We start from the raw sequence: 12878 nt of genomic DNA on the forward strand, positions 1-12878 counted from the left end.
TTTAGCAAAAACAGAGGGAATTCAGTGATATTTAGACCTACAGCCGTCACTGGTAGCAGAGTATCTTGGTCGGGGTTGCACAGCAGTGTGCCAAGTGCACAAGCCATCTTTTGGCCGAGACTCGATGTTCACGGTCTCGGCGAACGGCAGGTAGTCTCACCTGCCCTGGTTGTGGTGCCACAAGCCTGGCACAGACTGAACCAGACTGGAGGTCAGCCAGAGTGAGGTTTAATGAGACTGAAGCCACACCAAAGGCTGGCATATCTGTCCTCACTTCAGAGCACCTGTGCCACACTGTCAGTGTGATGAGAGCTAAAGTTGCCCCAAAACAGCCCCTCTTCCTGTAATTAGTCTAGCAGTTGGTTTGTTACCACACAAATAATTTGACTTCCTGAAACAATCAGGATATCTGTTTTTGTCTGACATGCTTCGAATGCGGATACGGTCGTGTTTTATGTGTGATGGTGATGCATTCTTTAATCAACACCATCACTTAAATATTTCTTAATTGGCTCTAATCACAGGAGTATAACTAGCATGTGTGTGCTGGGCTAAAAACAACTCAGGAAGTTTGGTGATTGAAATGAAATCTGTTTTAACACCCCAGCAAGTGGAAAATCAGTGTTGGGTGTTACTGCTGTCAGGAGTGCAGGAAGCCCCCCTCTCCTTAAAGGAGAGAGTACAGAGAAAGCTACGCTACTACAGCCAGTCAATACAGTGGTTATCAAGGCTCAATCTGTCAATGGACTTTGGAAGAGAGACAGCATGTAGGAGAGCCTATGGGTGATCCTTGGCCCATAGCAGATGCATGTAGAAGACTTTACATTCGAAACAGGCTGGTTACTAAGAGAAATAGTCCTGGATGAGTCAGACAGGTCTGGAGTAAACTCTCTAAAGCCTCCTCTATATTGTACTCTAAGTCTGTCATTCATAAGGAGTCTACTTCATGATGTGAGTTGTGACAGTACGTACTGTAATTAGATGAGTGTACACATAGATCAAATGAATCCCGTGAAAGAATCATTTAGAGAATAAATGCGCTGGCGCGTAAAAAGGGGCGCGCTGTGCGCACATATTAGTTGTTTTCACGTTTGAAAGAGTGTGAGTAGCGTCAAACCAAGATCCCGTCATGTTTCCTCGAGTTTCTTTAGACTTTGATGGACCTTCATGGTCAAAACGTCTCCAAAGTGATTTTCGTGCCGGCATGCGGCTGTTTTGTAAGACATTTTCACATTTAAAGCCACTGAACTGACGATGTGTTCAGTGAGTAAACTCTTTCATTCTGTTCATTCATTTATTTGGCGGCTGCGGGGTCATAGAAAAAATCACATGCGTGCGCAGTGCGCGTCCACGGACCGTTTTATTCTCCTGAGAAATGCAATCTGTGCGGAAAGTTATCCCAGACGCATTTCAATTACCGCACACACACACACACACACACACACACACACACACACACACACACACACACACACTGAAATCACTTCACCTAACTACGCCGCTTCAGATTTGAGCCCGGCACTGTGTGAGCGCTCCTGTCTGTCCCGGCTTTCCTGTGAAATCTGGAAAATGGGAGGGTGAAAAAAAGACGGTTTATAATTGATGTTTTCCCATGGAACAGCCCCTCCTCCCCTCAACACAGGCTAACCCTCAGGTGGAAGAAATCTTTTAAGATTTTTTTGTGGGATAACATCAGGAGGGTTTGTCTAGGCGAGCCAATCAAATCCCTCCCCTGCTATAGATCGGTGCTATAATACAAAGCAGTAAAAGCGGTCGCCTCACACAAGCGGCTGCAGCTCGACTAGAGATCCCGTGGCTTTTAATTCCCTCACTACTTTTTTTTTTTAAACTCTCCTTCGATGTGCCCCGTTATTACCATTTGTCTGAGGCGTTCATTTCCGCACCTGCCACAGTAGAGACCAGGCGAAGGCGAAGTAGAGGAGGAGACAAGGACATTGCGAGAGCCGGGAGAGGCAGACGGTAGAGATAGCAGCGGCGACTCGTTTGAGATCTTAAAGGACAAAAAAATGCTGCTCTGGACCAGAATCGTATTGGCCGGTCTCATCTGCTTGTCCTTGGTGTCCTCTGGGATGGGATGCGGACCGGGCAGGGGCTACGGCAGGAGAAGACACCCGAAGAAGCTGACACCTCTTGCGTACAAGCAGTTCATCCCCAACGTGGCGGAGAAGACCCTCGGGGCAAGCGGCAGATACGAAGGCAAGATCACAAGAAACTCCGAGCGATTTAAAGAACTGACTCCCAATTATAACACAGACATCATATTCAAGGATGAGGAGAACACCGGTGCCGACAGGCTAATGACTCAGGTAAGGAGACAGAATAACCTTTTCCCCCTCCTGCCCGTCTCCTAACGCACCATCACTGCGCACTGCAACAACCTCCTTGTCAGACTGATTGCGCACCTTAAGTGAAGTCTGTTTTACCCGCTGCTGAACTCTTCACACTGAGCCTTTTAACTTCACTGTAAAAGCAGATGCGCTTTCTGCAGCAGCATGGGAGTTTTCAGAGGCTGCAGGCTCGAAGCGAATGTAGAAATCCAGCTGGAGAAGTGATGTGCAGGCGGACAGTCAGGACACTCGGCCTTCATGATTGTGACAGTGTATTTAAAATATTAATGTGCCCCTCTCCTCATATCTATATTTGTATCTTTGTGAGGCTCTATTTGTTGTTGCACAGGCGCGCATTCGCGTTACCTCGCCTTTCGCGAGCACATCCAGTGTTTGATGCCTGTTTAAGCTTAACATTGCAGCTTGTTTTAAGCGCCTTTTCTTTATTCCAGCCGTGAATCCGGGGAGCTGGTGATGCGCACCGCTTCAAACAGCCGGGCTCGTTCAGGCATGGCGTGGCTCAATCAGACATTTTCTCGCACAGGCTGCCGTAATTTAGCCTTTCGCATAGGGTGCACCAGCGCGTGAAAACAGTGACATTTCTTTGAGAGTGTTCTGAACACCACCAGGACTTCAGAAATGGGTGGGACTCGGTCAGTTATAGGAGCGAGGCGCGCAGGGGTGATGGTGCCTTACTTGCATGGATGATGACATCTTTTTTTTTTTTTTTTTTTTTTAAATACTCCATCCTCATGTAGGCAGTTAGTTGCCAAAGCTCATGGCTCATTCTGTGCAGATAAGACAAGGCTCACAATACATCGGAGGGATGCAGCCTTGATTTCTTTCCAGGCTGCAGGATGCCGCGTCTCTTCAGCATGACTTTTAGCACTCAGATGCTGGTGAATTATTAAAGGCGCTTGGGTGATATTGGCTCAGTAATAATAAAATGCCGGTGGTGATGGTGGTGGTGCTGGTTGGTGATGAAGCCAGGCGCGCGCCGGAGTCCCTGAACCCGTGCCTCGCACCATGCATGAGCACGAGCTCCGATGAAATATTCACTGTGCGTGCGGTCTCGGCGTCCCTCTCAGCCCTCCCCACATCGCCTCTGAGATACACCTATAGGTTCTCATACACACAGAGCGTGAAATTATGGGCGCGTGGGGATGTGATGCCCAAACTGGGGTTCAGGGAACCCCCACGGATGCCCGAGGAGGTCCCAAGGTCTCCAGCAAAAAGGGGTTTAGTTTGATTTCGCTGCTGTTCGTTTCTGAGAATATTGGTGTCTGCGAGGCTTTCAATGTGAGTAAAACACCCCACCTGCTGTATACACAGTTGTGTCTACGGGTCTGTATAAAATCATACAAACGAAGAGAGAGCGCCTCAGATAAAATATGATGTATGTTGCACCTGTGCATGAAGTTTCTCTATTTGTGGCCCTTAAAATAACATGTTTTGAGAGCTACTTTGTGTTTTACAGATTTTTTGTTTAAGGGTCACTAGTTGTGGCTTCTGGTTCGTCATTCGCTTTCCATTCAGCATCCGAGTGTTTACAGAAAACACAACAACCGGCTGTAAGTGTGACACGAACATGAAAGCGCTCTTAAGGCACCCCTCACTGGGTCTGAAACGCAGTTTGAACTTATGACCTTTGGTTAGCGGGAGGCCATAGTAAGTTGAAACAGGTAAGACAGTCTTTATCGTACGTGACTCCATAAAGCCATCAAATTGGGGTATTTACATCCAAAAGAGGACGACTGTAGCAGTTTTGTAGGCTACTCTGCCTCTGCCCTGGCAGAGTAGCCTGCCCTGGCAGAGTAGCCTACAAAACAGCTACATAAGCATTATCACATGGGGATTTACGCTGTGCCAACGGTCTTTGCGCTGTTCCACGGCTTTACGCATGGATCTTGTGGGTTTTACGCACGGAGTTTTACGCACGAATATAGCAGACTTTCCTCGTTATCTTACGTTTTAGAAAATATATGTCGGAGCTGCATATGAAACAAGGCACGTGCCGCCAGTAGCTCCCGTAGGTGTGTACAAGAAATGTGTCAATCAATCGATTCACTGAGTTCTAGCCAAGACAATAATACGTGATACTTGAAATAGCGCTTCAACAAGCACCTACTCCTTTAACTATTAAGACACAGCTCGCTTCCAGGAACGCTGCCAGCAGAGGCGGTTTAGACATTTGCAGATGGTGTTTCCCGGAGTGACGGGGCCTGGGATGAGCAGGAGCATCAGCCTAAACCGCGCGATTGTTTCATACTCAGTCGTAAAATACAATTTATCTCAGTAGGAGTGGAATTGTTCTCTTGTGAAGCAGTGAGCTTGCTGGAATTAGCCGGTGTGTTTCCAGTGAAGTTTCATTGTTCAGAGACAACTTGTAAAGCAGAATAAGAAAATGCAAAGAAAACACCTGATTTGTCCTGTGAAAGCACGCCAGCTACACTCGCAGATGTTACTTTGCGCTTTTAAGAAAAGCTCCAACACCAGCTTAAACGGCTTTTAAAGGTGGGTTATTGTTTCTTTGCAGCGTAGCACTGTTGGGAGCCTGCAGTCTCTGCCCACAGTGCAAACGCGTCGGGAAAGAGATGAGCTGGCGGCTTGTTTGCACTGACAGGTAGCTGATAAGTGTTTCCTCTAACCAAATCATTTGTGAAAAGATTAAGAGGGAGGCTGTTGAACAACTTTACCCCGAGCACAAAGCGCCGGTCTAGGGCGCCCTGCTGCGCTTCACGGTGGCTGAGCAGAATTTGGCTTGATTTGCGGCACACGACCTAATGAATTAATAAATAGGTTAAGCTTTACGGCTCTTGACTCCGACAATCCCACTCTCACAATGTGGGAGGTTTTTCGGGGGCCGTTATTTTTTTATTCAACACATTCTACAAGTGTGATATCCTCATAAAACACCCACTGATATATGTGGAAGCCCTCTCTTTTTGTTGTTGTTCTACAAGTTTTGGGGGTCCGTGTGAACATTCTTGGTGCAGGACACTCAGGCTGTCCATAAGGGGAGAGGACAGTGGGTCACACACAGACAGACGCTTCTCTGTGCGCTCCTACCAGCCCTGGATATTTCACAAGTCTGTCAGTCAGCAGCCAAAACACGACTTAAGGAGGCATGTCACGTTTACCAAGACTTTGCAGGAGAGGAATAATGAAAGTTTCCCTCCGCGGTTGGCCTGAAAAGACTCTTTGTGATGTTTTATTTGACATATTGGTTGAGTGTCGAGAATAGTTGTCTTGGAGAAGGCCAAGCATCTTCATTGAGCGCGCGGAGAGGCTGGGGTGCGGCGATTTATTCATAGGACAGAGTCCAGATATTTTAAGGCGGCAGCTGCTCTTGAAGATCATCTTCATATCATCTGCATATCAATTATTGATTTAAAGAAAACAAACAAGTTGCGACCAACAAAGGACTCGCTCATTTCGTGGCCTAATACAAACTCATGAATTTGTAATGACGCATGTTGCGCCCAATGCGACACTTCCAGATAGAAAGGGACGCTGCTCGCACCTTTCCAAGACCAAAAGACCCATATGTTATAGGCCAGTGAAGCGAATGCGGTGCCTTATCAATATTTCATCGGCAGCTTCCTTATCCGAGATGTGCCCTCTGACGCTGCTGCTCACACTGAGAAATGTAAGCTCACATTGAGGACCAGGGATGCGGCTCGGTCCCAGTGTTTCACCTCAGCTGGGAGGAATCGGGGGCGTCAGGTGGGGATGGAGAGGTGTGGTTTTTAAGCGTTATCGAGATAGGTATCTATAGAGCAGGTATCTATTGGGATGCAGCTATTTCTGGGGGAGGAAAACTTCCATGTGTGGCGCATGCGGTCTGAAGCTTTATTTCTCTGACCATAAGATATATTTTTAGTCAGTTGTGAGCACCTGCTACTATTGTCAACAAATTGTGTCAATATAAGAAGGGGTTTGGTGGAAAATGCCGTTCTAGACTCTAGACTCTAGACTTTCGTGCATTTTATCTGCAAGCCATGACGCACAACAGGTGACTAATTGGTCCATTTCTTCTTCCCGCAGAGGTGTAAAGACAAGCTGAACTCTCTGGCCATCTCGGTGATGAACCAGTGGCCCGGGGTGAAGCTCCGGGTCACCGAGGGCTGGGACGAAGACGGACACCACTTCGAGGAGTCGCTCCACTACGAGGGCAGGGCCGTGGACATCACCACCTCGGACAGAGACAAGAGCAAATACGGCACTCTGTCCAGGCTGGCGGTGGAAGCCGGATTCGACTGGGTCTATTATGAATCCAAGGCACACATCCACTGCTCTGTGAAAGCAGGTATGGCTGCATGAGGTCAGGAAAAACCCATCTCAATGAGCCCAGAGAAAACCGCTCATGCGCACTGTGACAGGCGTCAGGTGCGCTTGTAATCGCGTAAAAAGAGCAGGTGCAGCTCAGGGAAGCTTCTGTCCTGCTTCACCGTCCAGAAAACTTTCAGAATTAGACTTTCTGCAGCTGTTTGTGAGGGGAAAGTAAACGAGGCGTCATCAGGGTGTCAAAGGCGAAACGAAGGTGATGCTTTCCATGCGGCACCTCATGAAAGTGTCCCCAAAAAAACTGATTTCAGTCACCAATCGACATTTATGAGCTCAAACAACCAAACCGCGACAACAGCAATGTGTCATCATGTCTGCTGATTCATTTTATGTCGCTAAACTACACGTTTCAAGATCATCAATAATGTCCAAATTATCAATCAGTGATCAATCACGAGAAGTGGTGGTCAGCAGTGCATCTGTCCGCTGAGCGCAGAGATCAGGGTTTTCCCTCTCTGTGACTGATGTATGGGCACATCCCAGCGTTTCCCATGCAGCTTATTTCTTGATCTTACATCGCCCCACACTGTCTCCTGGTGGGAACCACGATCAGAATCTAACACGGCTCCTTGGTGTGACCTAGAAAAACAAAGCATTTGTGTTCTCTCTGGACTTCTGCGCAACAATTGAAAATTCTCGGAATTGGGACGTTTTTAAGGTATCTGGTAAAATTTGGGATTTTATAATATCTCGGAAAAACGAAAAAAGTTGCTATTGAAGCTAATTTTGGGGGAATTTGATTCATCTTAGCCTTGAGATCCAGTTTTAAATTTTAATACAAGCTTCATTTAAGCTCATTTTAATGGTTAAAATGACATTACAGGCTAAAGGACACCTATGGCGCGTAGAAAACACGTCCTAACGCTGATTGATGAACCGTGGCTCTTCTTTCTTAGCGCAGACCTTATTGATAAATCCCTTACTTATCATTCAGCACACACGTTTTGAGATCAGAGTATGGGCCAGGCCTGACGTGTCATTGGGGGTCATGCGACTTTACCAAAAGGATTTGGCTGAACAATGTTGAATTGGTTGGGGTAAATCTGGTTTTCAGTTGTCACCTTATTTCATGCTCGGGAATCTTAAAAGAAGATTAAAAGCCCCAAATTCTGGGGAGGAAACCCCCTTTTCTGTGTGCAGGACAGTGTGATCCTGGAGACTGGTATGTGAAGAGCTCCACCAAGGCCAAAATTATTGTCATCGAGGCTGACAACAAAGCAGGGAGAGGTGGTAGAAAGAGGGGACATTGATGTTGCACAACAGAAAGCATTTAAGAGTCCGGGCCCTCATTTAAATTCAAATCTACAACTCGAGAGGCTTGGAAAAGTGGCTCCACTGGGTAAATAGTAGTTGTGAGTCGCCTATTTGTGTGAATTGTCACATGGAGGTTTCTGCACCTGAGTAAATATGGGAAGAGTAGCTGGGAAAGGCGTAAGTGTTCTTTACCGAGAGTAGCTCGATCCACAAGCTGATTTAGAATAACAATGCCTGCTCTTTATTGGGTTTTTTTTTAATTAAGAATAGATGAGCCGAGGCTTTCAGTTTTCTCGTCTCAGACAACGTGGGCCAAGCCAATACGCATTTGGCATGAAGGAGCAGACAGGCATCATTATGCAAAATGCATATGGCCCACCATGATGTGTGTAGGCAGGAAAAACACAAGCACGAGAAAAGAAGGGAGGTTCTTGAATGGGCTTTTGAATGGGGCGGTGGTCCCGAACTGTAATGGCAAAGCACCTGTGGTTTATTTATTTTTAACGCCTGAAAGTGTTTTAAAGTTTTAAATCATGATGCTTTTGGACATTTGATGTGTCTTGGATGTGTTTTTGAAATTATTCTGCAGCGCCAGTGGGCTCGGCCACTTATTAAACATTTCTGATGGCACGAAATCCGATTTTAACACCCTGATCTTTTATTTTAACAGAAAACTCAGTGGCAGCGAAGTCAGGCGGCTGCTTCCCGGGCTCCTCCACCGTCACCCTTCAGGGTGGCACCAAGAAGGCGGTCAAAGACCTCCAAACCGGCGACAGGGTCCTGGCAGCAGATGACGATGGAAATCCGATTTACACCGACTTCATCATGTTCATAGACCAAGACTCGACGACCAGGAGGCTCTTCTACGTGATCGAAACCGACTCGGGCCAGAAAATCACCCTCACCGCCGCGCACCTCCTCTTCGTCGGCCACAACTCCACGCAAGAGGAGCGGATGTCGGCGATCTTCGCCAGCCAAGTCCAGCTCGGACAGAAGGTGTTCGTGTTCGACGCCGAGCAAAGTCGGCTCGAGCCTGTGACCGTAAAACGGATTTACACGCAAGAGCACGAGGGCTCCTTTGCGCCGGTGACCGTGCAGGGGACCGTCGTGGTGGACCAGGTCCTTGCGTCCTGTTACGCAGTGATCGAAGACCACGTCCTGGCGCACTGGGCCCTGGCACCTGTCAGGCTCGCCCACTGGGTGTCCTCGTTGCTTTTCAGTTCCCAGCCTCAAGTGAGCGCACAGAACGACGGAGTGCACTGGTACTCCAAGATCCTTTATCAATTAGGAACATGGCTCTTGGACAGCCACTCGATCCATCCACTTGGGATGTCAGTATACCCGAGTTGAAACCTCAACTACAGGAGCAGAACGAGACTTAAATGTAGGACACACAAACTATTCAGTAGATAAAAAAATAAAATAAAATAATAATAATAATTAAAAAAACGAACGAACAAAACAAACAAGACAAAGGCCCCAGCGGAGTTGGGATATTTATTTCAGTGACTTTTCCATGTTATCCCCTTTCAAAGAATGAATGGAGCCTTAAAAAGTTTCTCTTTGAATAATTTATTCTCATGTGAACTCGCTGCTGTCACACAAATGGATTCTGAAACGGTGTGAGCGGCAAATTGTGCATAATCTATTTTTGTATATCTCAAATGCAAAAAAAGAAGAAGAAGAAAAAAAAAGAAGAAAAAAATGAAAAAGAAAAAATATCGCAAAGAGAAAGAAGACCATGTAGAAAGGAGCTAACGCTGACAGGTTGTAATGTTCATATGTGCATATATGTGCAACTGACTGTTATATTTTGGGGAGAACAAACTTCGCGGGGTTCCATAAATTATATTTTTATACACAGAATTGTAAATTAGATTTTGACAGATCGCTACCGAATCACATTTCGTTATTTGAAATAGTGTAAGATATGAGAATATATTTTAATTTAAATACAGTAGTTGGGAAAGTATTGGAAAATCTTGTACTGCTTGGTTTATTAAGAATTTTATTATTTTGGAAACTGTTCGTTTAAGTTGTCGGAGAGGGACAGATATTCTGCCTCATGTCTGCATTCTCTGCTCTTTTTTTTTTGTTTGTTTTTGGTTGTGTTTCTATTTTTCTGTTTTCTTCTGAGAAAAATATTAAATGCAGATTCTGACAATTCAGTAACAGTTAAAGTAGTACTGAAACAGTTTCGTTAAATAAATTAATAAGTAACTCCTGTAAATGTACTAAAATGTATTTTTCTTTTCATATTTTGTAATAGGGAAATAGTTTTATAGAAATGACCTGCGGCAGATGCAAAGTTTGGATAGTCTATATAGCCATACCATACCAGTTAACTTTCATAACAGGGCGATGCGTCAAAAATGTCTAGAGTTTATTATTTATATGTTTATTACAAAATGAGATAAAGAAAATCTTCAAACTTGAAGTTGTTACATGTCTTTGTCTGAACTGAGCTTCACAGGAAACACAAAGAGGAACGTTTGACGACATTGTGAGGCACTTTCCGGCCAAATGAAGGTCTTAAATCAGCTGCTGGAGCAGCTCATTGATTAACAAATCAGCTCGGCTGGTATTGATGGTTCCCCTTTGGCCCAATTTTCCTTTATAACGAGCGGAGCCTTCATTCGGGGTGTTCACAATTAACATATAACAAATGTTTTACAACTAAGTGACCGGGCTCAGTCCGCTGGAGAGAGCTGGCAAACAATTTCTCCCCGCTCCAAAATGGAGAAAATATGGCGCTTTGAACTACCTTTTGCGTGCTTGCGAAATGTTGAGCGCCCATGTCAAATTTAACGAGGTTTGCCCTCCGCAAATAACTTCTAACTTGCAGACAAATTAAACACAAGCGTGTTTGTTGGCCCTCAAACGCGCTTCTGGGTGTCTGCTGCTCGAGGTCAGGCTGCTCCATCAGTGACTGACAGTCCGGTCCAAAGGAAGAAACGCAGCCTTTGTCTAAATAGAACGTTTGTGAGTCTTAACAAATCGCTATAATCCTCCAATATTTCCACAGGGACTTATAGTGTGCATGCAGCACTTAATAGGGAGGTTTTAGTGATGTATTTTTGTCCTCTTGAGGTGTGCTGTGGTATTAGAAGGCTACACATCTTTCTGAGATTGATTGCGGCATCGGCTTCTCCCAGGATTAAGTTGTGCAAGTGCGACACCATGTGGTGGAACAGCGGTAGTGCTGAATAGCAACGCCTGGAAATACTGGAAATAATCCACATGTTGGAGTTGTAAATAATATGAAAACAGACTCCACTCACAAACAGGAGGGTGCAGCTACTGCTATTTATAGGTTAACTACCATTTAAGTTAATTCTGGCAGATCTATGGGGTGATAGAACAAACTCCTTAAGTTTGATGCCTCAAACTGGATAAAGGCACTTGTAATAAGACGCAAAAGTGCAAACAAATGACCAAAATATATGAAAATACAACTGAATAATGTGAGAATTTTTCAAATCTACCATATTTTTCCAATCAAAATCACAGAAATGATCCTTCCATCCAATGATCCATCCTTCACCCAGGCTCATCAAAGGTAAAAGGGGCCACTGAACCTGAGTTTCTGAACACTGTAGCGACATGAGCAGGAATTCCACTTCCTTCACCCAGGTCGCCCACATTGTGTTTTGTTGTTGATACTGCGAGGTGGAAACTTTGGAGAGGGACAAAGCGGCCCATCTCTCCCGGCGCTGTGACCCTGGGTCCCTGACAGATACAAAAGCGTCCGTGCAGGGCAGCATTCCTCAGAGCAGGTAAACAGAGCCTCCTCTAATCCCTCTGGGGGCCCTCAGTCTGCTGGAGCTCAACAACGGCTTTTACAAATGTTGACATTTGCAAACATGAACAGTCTGGCATTCTGGAAAACAAGACTCCCCGTTTCTAAGAGAGTCCTGCAAATGGCAGCGCTCCGTTCTTTCCAGGCATCATTTACTCCTCCGTGGCAGCAACCAGCAGAGTGCTCAAGACCCCAAGTGGTAAGTTAGAGAGAAAAGTTACAAGGACTGGGTCCCGAACATGCCAGCACACCTTTACTACTGCCTCCTCCTTTACTGTAAATAAACTGAATCAGACAACTGAACTATTCCAAATAGAATAATTATATTCACTTTGCAAATAAACTCGTTATTGACGGGCAAACGGTTGGACAGATAATACAGAAGACGGACAGATCTACAGAAATACCTGACACATGATCTGCATTTTTAAAGAGATTCAATCAGCGTTGTCAGATGTAGAAACAATATGACCATTAAAACCCTTCAATTTCAGTATTATGTCAGTAAGTTCTTGACCTTCCCTGTTGGTGCCGTCTATGAAGAAGTTTGTGGGTGGTCAAGTGTTCACATCTCAAATCTCTTACACTGCAGCACTGTTTTAAAATTGTATTCAAACACAACATCTAATCACAGTGAAGAGCTCAAATTTTTGGTTGTTTTTTTTTTTTTCCAATTACATCTTAGATGTTGGTCCCCAACTTCATGTGAACAACATGAAACCAACAAAGAACTAATCTGCAACAAATGCCTGGTTTGAGAATATTGAGAAAATGCAGTTTCATTGGATTTTAGAGGACATTCCTTCAGATCAGGTGTTTCCAACGAGGGGATTGGGACCCCTTGAATGGCTCACCAGATGAAGATGAGAGGTGGCATGGTAATGAACAGGATGGGGGAAAAAAAACATTGATTTAGTTCTACTACTCAAACTTCAAACTGGTTTAAGGTTGAATCACTCTTTCGTTGCGCTCAAGCAAAAGTATACTGAACAAGTGACGAAGGACCTCGGGCAGAAACATCTTCATTCTAAGGGCCCAACGATGGAAAAAAAGTTAAGAGCCACAGCTTCAGATGACACCAACTTCCTGTGAGTTGTTCACCTCTGACTAACGAACCTTGGCGGTTTTGA

The 12878-nt window shown here is 45.3% G+C and overlaps 1 protein-coding gene across 1 annotated transcript; it reads left to right on the forward strand.

Moving 5' to 3' along the window:
- Positions 1 to 1832: 1832 nt before the first annotated feature.
- shha (sonic hedgehog signaling molecule a) lies at positions 1833 to 10386 on the forward strand. Its single transcript, XM_041961300.1, has 3 exons — positions 1833 to 2327; positions 6396 to 6657; positions 8620 to 10386. Exons 1-3 carry the CDS (start codon positions 2028 to 2030, stop codon positions 9297 to 9299), a joined length of 1242 nt encoding a protein of 413 aa, XP_041817234.1. The 5' UTR covers positions 1833 to 2027; the 3' UTR covers positions 9300 to 10386.
- Positions 10387 to 12878: the final 2492 nt, after the last annotated feature.

This window comes from Chelmon rostratus, chromosome 20 (genome assembly GCF_017976325.1).
Source record: "Chelmon rostratus isolate fCheRos1 chromosome 20, fCheRos1.pri, whole genome shotgun sequence".
NCBI classification, from domain to species: domain Eukaryota; kingdom Metazoa; phylum Chordata; class Actinopteri; order Chaetodontiformes; family Chaetodontidae; genus Chelmon; species Chelmon rostratus.